This window comes from Gymnoscopelus braueri (genome assembly GCF_963280865.1).
Source record: "Gymnoscopelus braueri genome assembly, chromosome: 13".
Lineage (NCBI taxonomy): Eukaryota > Metazoa > Chordata > Actinopteri > Myctophiformes > Myctophidae > Gymnoscopelus > Gymnoscopelus braueri.
In genome coordinates, this window is record NC_137615.1 from 37,016,648 (window position 1) to 37,035,485 (window position 18,838).

Sequence of the window (18,838 nt, forward strand, 5' to 3'; positions counted from 1 at the left end):
ACACTTTCACAGCTCAAAATACATCTTTGGAAAAGTAATTTATGTTTTGAATAGGGTGGGTGATGGATGATTTAAGCACGTCACACGTGGCTTGAGTCAAACTAATTGGACACAGAGCTAGGTGTGACTACACACCTGTTGTGCATCAAGCTAATCGATGCACTAGAAAAGTGCCCCTTGGAGCACCAACCTCTCCCAGGCTGGGTTGCCTACCCAGGGCTCTGTCAGTCATAGGGTGCAGCTAGTTTCTACAACAGACGGTGCAACATTTTGTGTTTGTGGCCCCTATGGCCAGAAGTGAAAGTACTTTTGGGTGTGCGCACTATAGAGAACCCTCAACATGCGATTGCAATTTGGGTTTGATTAGATGTTGCGTTCATGATAATATGGTGTTTGTTGTAAGAAATAGGCCCCCACAACTTTTTTTAAGGCAATTATAGGCAAACAATATGGATTATTAAAATCCTGTTTAACGTTTATTGTCGGTTATTGTCACAAGACCATTTTACCATTTGGAAAAAATAGAATAAAAAAAGTGACATTACGGGATAGTCAAATCGCTTTTGGCTCTGCGTTGATCAAATCTGGGGTAGTTCATGATTTTTGCAAATTTTTGTTCCGCAAAAAGCCAATCGGAATGGAATATGAAAACTAAGACCGATACATGTTGATCACATTACTCCAGAGTAGTAGTAGAAAAAAGCGTGTTTTGAAGAAAACTCAAAATGGTGAAAAATCGACTTAGGCAGAAATAGGCCTGGGCCTATATGGGCAGTTGTGTCATGATCCAAGGAATCCAGGCAAATTTATTTCATTCAGTGTACGCCTAAAACTCTTCAACCCCGTTACTATTGCAGGCTCTCCTGTGTGAGATGGCCTGGGGCTCAGTTCTAACCCTCAATCTTGTTAGTTACCTTTACAGGCCCTCACTCAACACCTGCGCAGATGCTCCTGTGTCAGATGGCCTTGGTCATGTTTCTGTAGTAGCCCTCTTTGCAGTAGTGACAGTGGCGTCCAGCCATGTTGTTGTAACCTGTGTTGTTGTAACCCTCAACCTTGAGGTTACAAACAGCACAGTTTGCTGTAACCCTATTACCAACTGTCCAGCCATGTTGTTGTAACCCTCAACCCTGTTACCTTTGCATGCCCTCCTGTGTGAGATGGCCTTGGTCATATCTCTGTAGTAGCCCTCTTTGCAGTAGTGACAGTGGCGCCCAGCCGTGTTGTGGCGACAATTGAGGCACACGCCACCGCTTCTCCGTCCCGACAGCTTGTATAGCTCCATATTGAAACGACAGCGACGGGCATGAAGGTTACAGTGGCAGGCTGGGGACAGATAGAGATAGAAAGAGAAACAGAGAATCAGGCAGATGTGGAGATGACATTTTTTTTAGGTGTCGAGCCAAAGGCTCACAGAAATCTCACAACTTTTATGTTTTGCAATTCAGCAAAATCATAACGTTTTTGTAGAATGACATAGTTGCAGCTACATTTTCTTCGAACAGCGAAAATAGTCGATCTACAAGCTCACAACACGCATTGCTATTTTTGAAAATGGTGAATAGTATTCACTATTCACCGTTACCCAATATCTGAAAGTAGTTTGTTTACAAATTGACTGCAGTGAAGAAACCAACAGCATCACAGCAAAATCCGGTGAATTAACTGTAAAAATTGACTCTTGGAGTTACTACTGCTTTAGTGCTGTGCAGCTGCAGTCAGATGGGCTGAGAACACTAAACTGCTCTACTGTAATGTCACAACAGTTTGGCCTCCTGAGATTTTGTAAACAATGGCTTATTAAAACAGTGGTTCTCAAAGTGGGGTCCGAGGACCCCCAGCGGCCCTTGAGAGAGTTCCAGGGGCATCCCAGCTAAATTATTGATAGTTAGGAACCAAATGGACCCCTACAGATCTGTAACTCTCAGAGTTATGGGGGTCCGAGGTCTAATTTAATACAAAACTGGGGGTCCTTGAAGTAAAATAAAAAAGGTTTGAGAGCAACTGTATTAAAACAGATGGCGTGGTCTGACTCAGCCTGGTCCAGCTTGAGAGTAATGGAGCCACTAAAACAAAAGGGTCTGGTTCACGCTTTCCTGCATCCCCCCCCCCACCACCTGCTTATGAATTTAACCTCTGAACCCCTGTGACGTCAGACAGGAAAACTCTCTTCCTCTCTCACACACACACATCTGAGTGACTGCTGCAACCTGCTGCATTTATGATTTATTATCATCACAGCTATAGTTCTACAGTTGAATACTGAACCCCGGGCTCAATAGTGAGTTGCTCAGGTTTCATGTTGCGGGCAGTCAAAAAATGTGGCTTTTACTTTACCCTCAACAGTCTACAGGAACTCGGGTATTGTGTGTGCATTGTGTATGTGAAGGCACATCTGTGTGTGTGTGTGTGTGTGTGTGTGTGTGTGTGTGTGTGTGTGTGTGTGTGTGTGTGTGTGTGTGTGTGTGTGTGTGTGTGTGTGTGTGTGTGTGTGTGTGTGTGTGTGTGTGTGTGTGTGTGTGTGTGTGTGTGTGTGTGTGTGTGTGTGTGTGTGTGTGTGTGTGTGTGTGTGTGTGTGTGTGTATTTGCGTGCATGCACTTGTTCATGCGTGCGTGCGTGTGTGATATTTGTCCATGCCCCTGAACCTCTGGTTGTGTTCAATCTAACTTTCATGTCCACAATGTCTACTGTTGAGCTATAACAGAGAACCCTTGACATATTTCCCTGTGAATTCCATGTAGTACCTCTTGTTAAGCAGTAGTGGTCCTACTCCTACCTGACTACAGGATCTAAATGTCTCAATGGAAAAGCAGGGAGATCACCTCACCACAGTTGTGTTAGTTATATTGTATTAACATACAGATTTGTTCTAATAATGTTTGATGCATTAAAAAAAAGGTATGGATTACAGCTTGAAATGAGAGAGCGGCAGCATTCACAGCTCCTCACGTCGTTCATCGCTCCATCAATGGGTCCACCTGCAGAGTTATTACAGTGAGATCCGAGCGGCAAAATGGACGCATTATGTTCAGCGTTTGTCAGACATCTGAATCACGTACGAACCATCTCACACCTGCCATACGGGACCAGGGCTGACAGGTGGGTGGGATTCAAAAAACACTCCATCTGAACAGGGCTTATGGGGGGGACTCACACACCATACAGAGGTGTTTGGCAGCTGTCACAGGCTTATCTCCCACACCTCCCTCCCCAGGGCTGATCAACACACTCACAGCACAGCTAGACCCAAGAGGCTTTGAGGAACGAACACACACACACACACACACACACACACACACACACACACACACACACACACACACACACACACACACACACACACACACACACACACACACACACACACACACACACACACACACTTCACGGCCTTCTTATCCCAGATGTTATCTCCACTTAGGGGAAGTGTGAGGGAAAATGCAGCGGGGCTTTTTTCACCAGTCGGAAACAGAGAGGAATGCTCTTAGTCTTCAGAGCAGAGCAGAGGGAAGCCGTCTATGCTGGTATAGTGGACTTTAATCTTGCCAGTGATTCATAGACACATGCATTCACTGCAACCATCATATCAAAGAATGTTGTCATATCTTAACAAGCCCTGTTGAGTTCCATTATAAAATAAAAGTTACATATTTCCAGTGGTGGAAAAAGTACTCCAATTTTTTACTTAAGTAAAAGTATCAATACTGCAATGTAGAAATACTCTGTTACAAGTAAAAGTCCGGAATTCAAAATGTACTTGAGTAAAAGTACAAAAGTATTGGTATCAAAATGTACTTACAGTACCAAAAGTAGAAAGCACTCATTATGCAGAATGTCCCATTTCACAAGTTTTCAAATGTATAAAATGTATACGAATCTTTTGAAAATAGCAGATCTACAAGCTCACAATGCGTTGCATCGCGACGCATTGTGAGCTTGTCGGCTTATCGGCTATTTTCAAATGGCTGAAATATATATAGGGCTGAAGTAGTTAACGCATGTTTTGCAATACAATCAAAATCTACAAAGTAACTAACTAAAGTTTTCATAAACTTGTAGTGGAGTAAAAGTACAATATTTGCCTCTGAGATGTAGTGGAGAAGAAGTTTAGACAGGAAACGGGGAGAGAGAGATGACACGCAGCAATGGCTGTCGGGATCGGGACTCGAACCCACAACGCACTGTCTGGCGGTGCCCGGACCGCTAGGCCAGCAGTCCGGGCCCCATCCATCTCTTCACTGAGACTGAGGCATCTCCAGAGGAAGACATCTACACTGATTCCAATCACATCTTAAGATGTGTTTCTTGTTCACCTTCATTAAGCGGAGCAGATAAGTGCTACGATCTTTCAATTTATGATAAAAGCGTGAAAATTGGCGTGAGCAGTCTCCATGGGTCACTTGACAAGAAAATTGTCTGAGCCATTTGTAATTTCAAGATGGCGGCCATTTTTCAAGATGGCCGACACCTTAGTGGGCAGTTAAGTGATATGATGGTTTATTTGGTGATACAAGCATGAAAATTGGCATGAGCAGTCTCTGTGGGTCACTTGACAATAGGCCACCCACAGCTACTTGAAATTTCAAGATGGCGGCCATTTTGCAAGATGGCCAACACTTTAGTGGAGCAATTAAGTTATATAATGGTTTATTTGGTGATACAAGCATTAAATTTGGCATGAGCGGTCTCTAAGGGTTGCTTGACAAGAAAACACTCCCAGCCACTTGAAATTTCTATTTTCAAGATGGCTGCCCCCTGGATCCTCAAAAGATACATTTTCTCATAGAAATGTATGTTTTTTTTTCATTAAGGACGATTATACGATTATTATTATTATGCTAAAGAACAACTTTTAACACATCACAATACAGTTGTGTTGATTTGTTGATCATAGATAGATAAGAGTGAATATCTGCACTACCAGGCCACACTGGTGATATATCACTGTTAAACTCAGAGTGGGGTTCAATGTCAGCTAATTGAAAGTTAGTATCCCAAATGCTGTCTAATTTACCCCAAAACAGTTAGATAGCCGCACCTGAATTGACAGGTTGTGCTAGCGCGGGAGAGCCGAGCCAAGGTTAATGGGGTTTTAGTTAACCGGATGGTGTACACAGGATTTAAATGGCATTGGATGAACGATCGGACTAAGTGAGGGTTAAGGCACAAACTTAGTTGTATCCCATACATCAAAGTGCTTGGTAAAAGGTGGTAAAAGGATGATCAGCCAATCACAGTACAGCGACCCCAACCCCACTTATAGGAGCGGCTACACCGCTCAAAAAATAAATACATATATATATATATATATATATATATATATATATATATATATATATATATATATATATATATATATAACCTCCCTTGTGACTGTTACCTTGTCGTGGTAAGAGAGCTTGTGTAGGCCTACCTCAGTGAACCCTGAGAGCTATGCCGGTGGGAGGCAACTCCTGACAGGTTTTACCAAACTGGACAGGTCGTGGGCGAGGAGTCAGACAAAACACAGTCAAACAACCTCTCTTGACAGAGCTTTTTGAGGAACCCAATACATTTCTATGAGAAAATGTATCATTTAAAGATCCACATGGCGGATGGCAGTCATCTTGAAATTTCAAGTGGCTGTGGGCGGTTTCTTGTCAACTTTTGTCAACTTTCGGCTCATGGCAATTTTCATGCTTGTATCACCAACTAAATGATTAGTTAAGCTTAACTGCTCCACTAAGGTGGTGGCCATCTTGAAAAATGGCCACCATCTTGAAATTTCAAGTAGCTGTGGGTGGCTTATTGTCAAGTGACCCACAGAGACTGCTCATGCCAATTTTCATGCTTGTATCACCAAATGAACCATTATATAACTTATTTGCTCCACTTAAGTGTTGGCCATCTTGAAAAATGGCCGCCATCTTGAAATGTCAAGTAGCTGTGGGTGGCCTATTGTCAAGTGACCCACAGAGACTATTCATGCCAATTTTCATGCTTGTATCACCAAATAAACCATCATATCACTTAACCTCCCACTAAGGTGTCGGCCATCTTGAAAAATGGCCGCCATCTTGAAATTACAAATGGCTCAGACAATTTTCTTGTCAAGTGACCCATGGAGACTGCTCATGCCAATTTTCACGCTTTCATCAACAACTGAAAGATTCTGCCAGAAAAAAGCATTTAGCCGCACCAGCCTATTTGGATAATATAAGTTGCTTTTGTAAGCTATAAAAGAAATGTAAATATAACATGGTGTATGTCATTCAATTGGCCATATTGCATATTAGCCACTTCTAATGTGCGCATTGATCTGTTTTTTTCCTGTCATACAGTTCTGAATAGGCTACACATTGATTCTGAATATTTACAGTTTAAAAAGTCACTTCGAAATATAACAGTCATGTGTTCCTATGACTCAATCTCTGTCTAGCTCCAACAGACGCACAAACGCACACACACACACACACACACACACACACACACACACACACACACACACACACACACACACACACACACACACACACACACACACACACACACACACACACACACACACACACACACTGAGCTCGACCTTCTTTGTCATTCAGAGAGAGAGAGAAGTTTTTCTCCGCAGCTCAACTGAACTTTGTCAACTTGAAAGTAGTCCATAACTGGCGATGTGCGCAGCCAAACTATATGCAGACCTTTGGGTTATGCATTCGGTATGCAAAGTTTGAGTGATGTAATCATATTGGCGTGTGGTTTTTATTGATTTTGATTGATTGATTGAATAGTGTGTGTGTGTGTGTGTGTGTGTGTGTGTGTAGCCAGCGGCTAGAGATCCCATAGCCTGCGGGGCTGTAACCATGACGACAAATCCCATAGCCCGAACTCCGAATCTCCGGTGTTCACACAAAGACGCTAATAAACAACTTACATTTTGGGTGAGTGAAAAACGGACTTCGTCACCGTCTGCATATTTTAGTGGTCATTGGTCAATGTGTGCAAGTTGAGATCAATTGCTCAATCCACTGAGGAGAACCATGCGGAACGGAGAGACTGACGGACAGAGGTTTCCTTATTATATAATATGGATATTCCATTGCAATAATAATAATAATCACCACCACCATCATCATCATCCAGGCAAGCGTTACCGGAGTATCAGAAGCCATTACACCATATTTCTAAACAGTTTTCATCTGGCAAGCATCAGAGTGCTGAACAATCGCTGGGCCACTTAACCACGCACATGAAAACTGTGAAATGTATACACAATATCATGCTGCTATTTGTATTTGCTGGATATGTTTTCCACCTGCACAAGAAGCATTTCTGCCACCTATCCATTGCAGTTGTTTTCTGTCGTTTTAATCATGCATGTACATATTGGACTTGGATTTGATTTGTAACTGTTAATGACCTGTTGTGAATATTTACAGTTTAAAAAGTCACTTGTCGAAATATAACAGTCATGTGTTCCTATGACTCAATCTCTGTCTAGCTCCAACAGACGCACAAACGCACACACACACACACACACACACACACACACACACACACACACACACACACACACACACACACACACACACACACACACACACACTGAGCTCGACCTTCTTTGTCATTCAGAGAGAGAGAGAAGTTTTTCTCCGCAGCTCAACTGAACTTTGTCAACTTGAAAGTAGTCCATAACTGGCGATGTGCGCAGCCAAACTATATGCAGACCTTTGGGTTATGCATTCGGTATGCAAAGTTTGAGTGATGTAATCATATTGGCGTGTGGTTTTTATTGATTTTGATTGATTGATTGAATAGTGTGTGTGTGTGTGTGTGTGTGTGTGTGTGTAGCCAGCGGCTAGAGATCCCATAGCCTGCGGGGCTGTAACCATGACGACAAATCCCATAGCCCGAACTCCGAATCTCCGGTGTTCACACAAAGACGCTAATAAACAACTTACATTTTGGGTGAGTGAAAAACGGACTTCGTCACCGTCTGCATATTTTAGTGGTCATTGGTCAATGTGTGCAAGTTGAGATCAATTGCTCAATCCACTGAGGAGAACCATGCGGAACGGAGAGACTGACGGACAGAGGTTTCCTTATTATATAATATGGATATTCCATTGCAATAATAATAATAATCACCACCACCATCATCATCATCCAGGCAAGCGTTACCGGAGTATCAGAAGCCATTACACCATATTTCTAAACAGTTTTCATCTGGCAAGCATCAGAGTGCTGAACAATCGCTGGGCCACTTAACCACGCACATGAAAACTGTGAAATGTATACACAATATCATGCTGCTATTTGTATTTGCTGGATATGTTTTCCACCTGCACAAGAAGCATTTCTGCCACCTATCCATTGCAGTTGTTTTCTGTCGTTTTAATCATGCATGTACATATTGGACTTGGATTTGATTTGTAACTGTTAATGACCTGTTGTGTGTTATGTGTTCCTTCTTTCTAATGGACAGAAAGACAACGCTTATAATCTTAGGTTTTTCATTTCATTGTCTCTTCTGTGTTCTTATTTCTTGACTGAACTCCATATATTTTTACCTGCGCTTTCCTTGTTTTTTAGTTTTTGTCTGTGAAGCACTTTGTAAACTTGTTTTTGAAGAGTGCTTTATAAATAGTTTAAAATAATAATAATTATTATATTCTAACCCTTTCTGTAATTGCAATACTGAGAGCTACATACAAAAACAATATTTGACGCCTGTAATCGTGTGATGTGACACACATTTGATTCCGATTCAATAAATCAGGCAGACCCTGCCCGATCTGGCAATGCAGAAGTTCTGAATGACATCATTTTGTCATAGTAATATATTGTGTGTGTATGTGTGTTGATAAATAACATGTGTTATCTGTGTGGCTGTCCTCAGGCCCTCCTAATGAGCACTGTGCTATCTCCTCCACACATCCCACTGTGCTCTCGTGGTCACTAAGCTAACTGGCCAGCAGAGCCAATGACCCAAGTGCTGATAAGCTGCAACACACTGTCCCTTTCTGAGCATCTGTCACTCTCACACACACACACACACACACACACACACACACACACACACACACACACACACACACACACACACACACACACACACACACACACACACACACACACACACACACACACACACACACACACACACACACACACAGTGATTTGTAATGAAGAGTGCTACTGTTAACTGTAGGTCTACATCTGAAATCCACATGAACAATATGTGGCTCAGTTATGTTCATAGAGTTCATAAAGCAGCAGTTACTCAGAATACATTTTCGTGCGTGCGTGCGCCTGTGTTAGTGTGCGTGTCTGTCAGTGTGTGTGTGTGCACGCAGGCACATGCCAAAGCAAGCGAGTCTCGGGCAGCACGCAAAAGGTTTTATAACACGTAAAGCTAAGCTGACTTTTTATTAACAACTAACTGCATACACACCCGTTGTAACTGCCAATGTTAATGTTGATGATGCGAGCAATGCTTGGAAAGCTCTTTCTGAGTGTGTGTGTGTGGGTGTGTGGGTCTGTGTGCGCGTGCATCCGTGCATGTATGCTTGCATGCTTTCATTTAATTTCATTTCAAGGGCCTACTGTACCCAGAGCTATGCTATTCCAATCTATTTATTTTCGAGTGCCCTCCAGCAGCCTCGCTGAAGGAAGGGCTGCTGGTGTGTGGGTAGGACACTCTGCATGGAAATCATCCATCCCACAGCTTAGCGGAGGCGGTTTCTCGCTCTGTCTGCAGCAGAAAGCACACTTCAGAAACAATCAGAAGTCTGTGCGTGATCTGAAAATTGGTCATGGACGGTTCCCGCAACTCGGCACCTCAGCAGCAGAAGCATACCAACACTGTCAACAGGTGTCTGAGGTCTGACCAAACATGCATCCATGCGTTTGTGTGTGTGCCGAATGTGCGCGTGTGTGTGCGTGTGCGTGTGTCTGTGAGATATATCCATTTGTAACTCAGTAATCTCTCAAGAACAGATTCTGCACTGCGTTGGAATCTGTCGGGGAGGTTCGTCATAGCGTGTGCGCATGGGCGTGCCTTCAGATCAGGAAGCGGGCCGCGCTTTACCCAATCAAATGTAGTGGGCGGGATTCACGTGTCCGTCGATCCTTCCCCCCTCGAAACAAACCGAAACTAATTTAACAATAGCGTCCGCGGAGCAGACAAAACCACGGAAAGATATTCACATTTTAACTTACTCTTTCATCATAGAAACAAGTGGGCTTATAACCAAAACGATCCATATTCTCTGGGAGAAGTGGTGTTAGTGTTCCGTGTAGAAATATTGTTAGTGGGAATGAAAACATAGTCGCACCAACCGGAAGTGATGCGCTGAAGGCATACACAAACATCCGGTTTCCTTGCGCTCTGGTGTTACGTTTTCGTCCGCCCAGAGCCAACAGACATAGAACAAACAGCAGAGGGCGCTGTTTTTCATTTTCAGTTGGCGATGGGTTCCCAGATTGGTAACTCAGAGACTTTACAAATGAAACCAGTTGGCCCTTCACAGGTCCATTTGGTTCCATTTGTTCATTCTCAGAGTTAAAAATCTTTAGTGAATAACACATTATTTTAGAGTATACAATATAAGTAACACAACTGGTGGTCTCCTCCCTGGATCTGTGGTCCTGCAGGACCAAATCTGGTTGAGGTATTGCACGAAATTCAAAGGAAAATATTTCCTCTTCCCAAATGAGCACTCCGTCACATAGTAGCTCAACAGTCCAAATTTTGGCGACCCAGGTTCGAATCCCAGGTGGGACATGATAGTTACGGATCGTATCTTTAACACTGAGGGTTGCACTGTGTACATGCCTGCATGTGCATATGCCTGCATGAATATGCTTGTTAAGTGTTGTATGTGTCTAGACTTCAGACGGATGCGGCGTGTGACCTGCGCGGAGAAGAATGCAGCGCTTGTTCAAGGATCCAGGGGCTTCGGAATTCCAAGCACAATTACTGTTTATCCAGGATCAATTACTCACTCAGTGAGTGAAAGCCTGTAATGATAGTCACCCGTATCATGAGTGGGATGACGGGTGCCAAATCAAACAGAGTTCACATCCCCTCACAGCCAGTGATCTGAGGAAGAGACAACACTGGTGCCTTTAACAGATTACCCCGCCATATTTTCACCACAGTGGTCGGTTTAAGTAGTTTGATATTTTCGAGTGTGTACACAAACATACTCGTACAGACACATAACTGTACACGTGTGCGCAGGCGAATGCAAACACGGACGCATGGATGGGCAGATATAGGGTGTAGGCATGGCTGCACAAACAGAAATTCCTACGAATGTTACAACAATGCTATGTTTGGGCACAAAAACGATTTTCTCTTCCTACATTGGTTATTAATGTGCTTTTCATTTGGCAAACGTTTAGGGAACATAGTAGGTCTATAAGCTCAACGCATTGCAACTCATTGTGAGCTTATAGATTTGCTATTTTCCATATTTTCCATATAACAAAGTATAGGGTTTAAATGGTTGGTTAAAGTAGGTTTTGTTAAGTTGCGGTGCAACATATCTTGGGTAAATGCTGCAGTAAGTAAAAAGACAAAATAAACTGTGTACCACTTGATTCAATCATCTCACTGTAGAGCTTCCATGAAGTTCAGTTTGTGCTTACATAACACCTGTGAGTGTGGGTGGTGCTTCCAATGTGTCAGAAGAGCACATTTACATTCAAAAAGCACTCATGCACTTTTCGTTTTTCTATAAAAATCTGAATTGCAATGGAGCATCGATGGGTGAAGTCATGGCTCGGTCTTAATACATGAGAAATGCTGTTTTCCCTCGAAACCAGTAACATTATATGCCTCCATAATGAGGCAATGAATAAATCAATGATAATGTTTCATTCTGACAGTCCACTTGGAGGCAGTTAACTCTCAAGATTGTAAAAACATCACCAATAGTCACCAAATCACATCGATCATTAGACATTAAACTCTATGACACATATCATTATGGTGCAGGCTGCGAATCACAAAACCTTTCTCCTGTGAACTTCCAATACGGTACAGAATGAACGGGTTTATGGAGAAAAGTATTATACTCTTGGCTGCAGGAACATGGCAGTATATCAGCTGACTCTGCAAGGTTGCCCTGCAACTTTTGATCAAGCCAAGAGTTTTGCATCACGGCTCTCAAAGCATTCATTTGATTACATATGTTGGAATAGAACCCATGGCCTGAAATGGCCATTGCCAAAAACCTTCTGTGAAGTGCTCTCATAAGATCAGTCAAGCATGTTTCCCCTAAAATAAATATTTCTATTGTACAGTGCTAGAACAGCTGCCATTTTGATGAGGGAGAGAATAAAACAACAAAACTTTTTCTGGAATGAGCTTTCCAGCTGATGAATCCTTTTACAAGTTTTAGGAATGCTTTTGATGATTGTAACGGAGACAGAAAAATGGCGAAAAACTAAACAAAAGGGAATAATATTCCCTTTAGTTTTTTTTGTTTTTATTTAATGACCGGAGGATTTCTGTCTCTCATAGAGCAAGTTTGCACAACAAAATGTGTCGTGCAAATGTCTGTTGATATCGATAGCAACCCTGTCACCTTGGTGTTACATAAACACATGAAACATCGAGGCGGCACGCTGATCCGAGAACGTTTAAACACGTTTCCTTTGATCAAGTCAGAGCAGTGATGACATGGTGGAGACAAACATCCATGTTTGAACACGAGGCTTTTGCATGTGTGTGATATTATGGATTTAATGAGACACACGTTCGGGTGTCAGTGAGTACAGAACAGCGGGTGCCTCTGTGGCAGAGTGAAATATGTCAAGATGGACCTTTACCACTTTCAACTTGACATCCCTATTTTGGATTCTAAAAAAAAAAAAAAAAAAAGATTTCAGAACTGTTTCAGAACAGAAATGAAAATAGCAGCGCTGTGAGCTTGTAGATCGGCTATTTTCCTCCATGCAACACTGTTGCCTTTAGTGGTTAATTTTAGTAACATTACAAACTCATCCAGCCTGCATCGATCAGTTAGAAACACAGCTTACTCAGAGAGTGCATTTGAATAAGGCAATGCACAAATAAACAATTCAGCAATATGAAACAAAAATATTTAGCATTAAGAGTCATACTGTAATAGACATGATGCTTGTTTCCTTCATTTGGCATACAATCTTCATTCTCCACTGCTGGGGCCCAGCACACAACTGACAGGTGACATGCTGCCATCATCTCAAGAGCCCTGGCCCCGGGCCAGTGCAATATAACTGTCATGGAGGGCAGAGGCTAATAGAGCAGTTGAGCTCTGTCAACGTGGTTGTCTGTAGCAGAGATGCTATCAGTCTAATGTGACCATCGCAGCCAGTCTGGTGGCAACACTTCTATTCCCCTGTGGTCACGTTCTGCCCACTGTGTTACCACAACAGCCATCACTCTGTCCACTGTGTTACCATAACGGCACGGAGAGAAACACAATGATCCATCACTCAGCTAACCTTTCACCTTTGAGCGGCTGTCAAGCCATACAAGAGTGCACTTTGTGCCGGTAGAAGAGATAAGAGATGAGTGCTAAGCCGAGCTAATGAATTGGGTTAGTCTATGATGATGAAAGGGCCGTCTGAAGCCATCTCCTCGTCCTCTTCACATGAGCTTCAGCACGTTCTTAGGGAAGGGAGGAAAAATGCTTCGGGTCAATGTGCTTGTCTGTGGATTTAGTCGGGCTAAATGGCTGATGCTATCGGCCGTTTCTCGTCAGATGTCAGATGTCAAAAGCCAGGCGGACAGAAAACCTCGGAGATAAAACCTGACAATCTCACGCCAAATAAACACCAGACCCAAACAGATCCACATTCCAGCGTACAACTTGTGTTGTGGGAAAAGAAAACGCCGGTCTCATCAAGTACTCTCTGCCAAGTAAAACTGTTTCTTAAAAAAAAAAAAAAAAGTCAACTCTGGTAACCGCCATGGAACGGTTATGACAAGTTGCAAAAAGACAGTGATTTTGTTCACCGTGGCCAGGGTTGGTTGCACGGTACAAATACCTGTCATTTAGTAAACTATACTAAAATAACAACTTAAAGTAACACCCCATATTTCTGCACAGCGAGTTACAACCTGTGATATATATCAGCATGGTTGTCTGTATAGCAGAGATGCTATCAGTCTGATGTGACCATCGCAGTCAGCCTGCTGGCAACACTACTATGGCCCCGTGGTCACGTTCTGTCCACCTTAACCTTATAACTGGTGACATGTTTCTTATTGGCTGTAAACTGTCTTCAAGGTGGTACTGACCGTGACAAGTTTTCAGACATTGAAAGACTTTTTGCCTACACCCGAGATCTAAGGCAGTGGTTCTCAAAGTGGGGTCCAGGGACCCTCTGTGTTCCTTGAAGGGGTTCCAAATAAATCCTTGCGATGGAGCTTACGCAAAAAAACTAATTATTTCTCCCACTTCTTTACACCTGTAAACCTGTGATGTGACAATAAAGTTGATTCTGACAGTTGATTCTTACAGGTCAGTAACTGGGAGTGTACCAATAGAACCAAATGGACCCTTACCTAGTCCATTTGGTCCCATTCGTACACACTCAAAGTTATGGGGGTCCTTGAAATAAAGAAGTTTGAGAACCTATGGGGTCTATGGTTTTCACTGAGGACCTCAGTGGTTCTCTTTACACCAGAGTCTCCCTAATGGGATCCCATTTCGCCGCAGGATTAATCGCTGTTTGTGTGTGTGTGCGCATGTGAGTAATACGGCATGGAATCCCCTCTCTCTCTCTCTCTCTGTTTCTCTCTCTCTCACCCTGCAGCATGCGATGATGTCATGGGAGGCGTTCTCCTCCTTTATGAGTCCAGCTCTGTGATCTCTGATGGACATCAATTAGCTGAGCAATCAGCCCTCCCTCTGCCTTTGTGCGCGTAACTCCTCATAAAACCGCTCGGTTGCCTGGCGAACGGGGAATGTGGCGTCTCAACATAAACAGCCACCCAAGTCAGCAACGGTCCAGGCTCCCGCTCTGTATATGACGTTAGGTAATTCAGTTTCACATTAGCTAACGTAACGTAATGCCAGCCAATGTAATATGACATTAGCTAATACTACTGTAGTGTGGTTTATAGCAAGGACTGGTGGTTTGTGACTCCGACAAGACCAGTAGTTAATAGGCTTTAATGATGCCAAGCTGGACTGTGGAGACTATATACATTATGCTGTATACTGCAGAGTGTTTATAATTTATCATATGATGGTGTTAAAAATAGTCTAATAAGCTCTCAATGTGTCATAATGCGACACGTTGTGAGCTAGTTTGGCATGACACCGGCACCAACAGTGCTACAGTTCTCTTCACATTTACTTGATGAATTACAAAGTAATATAATTATCCCCACCAGGAGGTTGGAACGGTGAGGGATTATGTTTCCACCCCTGTGAGTCCGTCTGTAAGTCTGTCTGTCTGTCTGTCAGTCAGTCAGTCCGTCTGTCCATCTGTGAACAGCTGATCTCTGGCACCGTTGCACCGATCAGCGTGAAACTTTGCACGCTCTCTCTCCCAGTAGGCCAAGGAAGGACCTCTGCCTCAACGTTTTTAAATTGGCCTCATGGTGGCACTATAACGGGCCAATTCACATTTTGGTCCATAACTCTTAAACCGTAGGGAGTACAAACACAAACTTTTTTCCTTGGATTCCTTGGATCATGACGCAACTCCACACATAGTCCCCGGCCATTTGTGGCAGACTTCATTTTCAGCGATTTCACGTTTTCTTCAAAATACACTACAAATTCTGTCCAAATCTCACACAAATCGGTTATGTTATCTCTGGAGTCATGTGATCAAGATGCATCAGTCCGATTTCGCAGGTTCCATTCCAATCGGCTATGTTGCTTTCCAAACTTTGTGAGCCCTGGGTAGGCAACCTGGCCTGGCGGAGATCTGCGCTCTGAGGAGCGCGCATTTCTAGTTTTGATGGTAGTAGTGATTATGGTAGGCTACAACTGCAGAGACATAAAACGACTACTGTAAGAGAAACTTAACAGTTTCTGTACTTGTACTTTAAGCTAAAATATATATATATTTTTGCCCAACTTCCTGCATTTCACAGGTAAAGCCGATAATGTGGTTAATGTGGACACAGAGATATGTGATTTACATGTGATTTACATGTGATCTTAACCGCAATCTGTTTTACATGAAAGGAGGAAAAAAAACACCTGACATTCTTGGAACAGCAAAACAGTGTAATTGTGCAATCAATAATGATCAGGGTTATACTGTACAGCGAGCCCTGCTCTGTGAATGACTCTGCTGAATGGTGCCAATGACAACACACTATGAATAATAATGTATAATGACCTGCATATCTCAGGCCATTTATCCTCTCGTTCCACGGTTGGGAAAAATCCAGAGTTAAAGAGAAGAGAGAGCACACGTTTGAGAAAGATAGCACAAGTTGCAAAATAGAAAAACAACGAGAGAGAGCGAGAGAGAAAGAGACAATAAGGGACAGGAGGAGAGCGCGAGAGGATATAAAGAGAGAGCTGTGGAAATAAAGAGAGATAGAGAGGACCAGAAGTAAGGGAGACCCTTGCCGGTCCATTTTTACACGCTCAGCATTAAACACTCAGGATTTTACTGTGTACTTAGAGTGTAATTGGTGGAAAATGTGCTATTCCCTGCTGTGGGACATGTGTCCTAGTCAGCAGGACTGTTCTCATGGCCTCAATGTCTCTCTAAACAGCCACTGGCTTCTGCACATAATGGAGAACTGCATGTATTGTACAACAGTGGTTCTCAAACATTCTCATGTCAAATTGTTATGTGTTTTGCCACGGGACCGCATCTAAAAGGATTAAAAAAACTTTGCCAGGGACCACCTTAAGGGAACATTTTGTGTACATTTTGTCTAAACGATTCCACATTTTTTCCTACATTGTTCAAATAATTGTCAGAAATAGCAGATCTTCAAGGTCACATCATGGAGAGCTTGTAGATCTGGTATTTTTGCATAGTCAAAGTATAAATAGGGTTACAGTTTGATGCTACATTAACACATTTTAGGAGGTTCCAGGGGAAGCACCTGGAACCACCTCAAGGACCACTGGGCGTCCCCGGACCCCACTTTGAGTAATGATGAAGGCTGCTGCTGGGAATCCACATGAGTGTAACTCATATGTCTATCTGCAATACTTGATGCGCTTTTCACTTGAGTGAACTTAACGAATGTGCTGCTAAGTTTCTTGGGCCAACCACAATGGGAAAACGATACTGGATTCTGAAATGACCAATGAATTAACACCAAAGTGGCCTGTCGGTGGAGGTACAGGACAGTAGGAGCTGGTAGGGTGTAAAGATCTATTTATACTTCTTCATCATACGACAGCATCATAGCTCACAATGCGTCACATGTTTTGTTTTGTGAGCTGGTAGCTGGTAGTTTTCAGTGTGTGACAGGTTGTACAATGGAGTATAAATTAAGCGTAAAGTTCCTTACACAGTCTTGATTTACACACTTGTTTAAACTGTTGAGTAGGCCCTAGCTACATCTATACACAGTGTGTGCGTGTGTGCACGCATACTGTATATACAGTGCAAGACCTCCAAATGCAAAATACACCCAATTTGTGGTCCAAATATATTCAACAATCGCATAAAAGTGTTAATTGACAGTATATTTGACTGAGGCTTTGTGGATGGAGTACACTACAACTCCCAGTATCCAGTTACAGTAGGTGTGGAAATGGACGTTACTTCCTCAAGTTTGTTTCCTTGGGTTCACGGGAAACGTGATGGAAGCTCAATAATGTGGAAGCTGTTTTAAAGGAAGTTGTTGCTGTATGACGAGAGGAACAGTGCATATAACACCAGTTTGTTTTGAAGATAAGAGGTGGCACAGGGGGTAAAGTTCCTGCCCACCACCATGGAGACTGGGGTTCGATACCTTCACAGTGCCTCCGGTGTTGCCGGGCGCTCCCTCGTGCCAGTAAGGAAGGGCGATCTCTGTCACTGCACTCGCGACTCCGACAGGTTGGTCGGGAAATGTTTAATGCGGGGAGCAGAACTGGGAGGGATAGCATGTTCCTTTGACCACGTTACGGCCTCCAGGTGAAACTCTTTAGTGTCAGCTACTGACTGACTGATGTGTATTGGAGGAGACACGTGGTTGTATACACCACTGTTTCTCAATGTTGGGTCTGGGGACCACTAAGGGTCCAAACTTTTTGGCTCTGTAACTCTGAGAGTTGAAATTAAAAAGGTTGAGGATTACTGGTCTACACCCTCCCCAGACCAAACAGTAGGGGTTTGTGCTGACAGGGACTATACACATGGGGGGAATTGGCAACAAGAAAAATTTGGGGAGAAAATGGAAAACATTCGATTTTTTACAAATTAAGTAAAAAAAAAAAAATCTTTTGATTTATAATTTATTTATATCTTCTTAGAGAACGTGAACCTATATAACCATGCAGCTCTCAGCGTGGATCTTCATTGTTTCTATGTAACAAACACCATAAACCCGGGGGTGGGACATTTCAGCACCGTTCACATCTGGGAGCCGTCTTTGTCATGAATAGAAAATGTGAGACAGACAGTCGAGCAGATGTTCACTCATCTACTCTCTTAAATCTCTCCTGAAGAGGAAAAGAGACGCTCTCCTTCTGATTGTGACCTCTTTGACCTCAGGATTTAGAGGTCAGGGTGGACAGTAGCAGGCCATCATGTTGTTTTATTGGAACAAGCCATGTTCCCCGTCAGGAGCGTTCTTTGCAAGAGATTATTGGGTATTAACAACTATGATTTGCAATCTGCAATGATCTCCACCTAATCACCATATTTTCACCAGTAAACATTTTCATC

General features: G+C 43.0%; 1 protein-coding gene across 1 annotated transcript in view; it reads right to left on the reverse strand.

The window, feature by feature from the left end:
- ntn1b (netrin 1b) overlaps positions 1-18,838 on the reverse strand; it is a 57,972-nt gene that overhangs the window by 20,158 nt on the left and 18,976 nt on the right. The window contains exon 3 of the mRNA XM_080446402.1: positions 1,138-1,326. Within this exon, the coding sequence (XP_080302528.1) occupies positions 1,138-1,326 (189 nt within the window). The remainder of the gene's footprint in view (positions 1-1,137; positions 1,327-18,838) is intronic.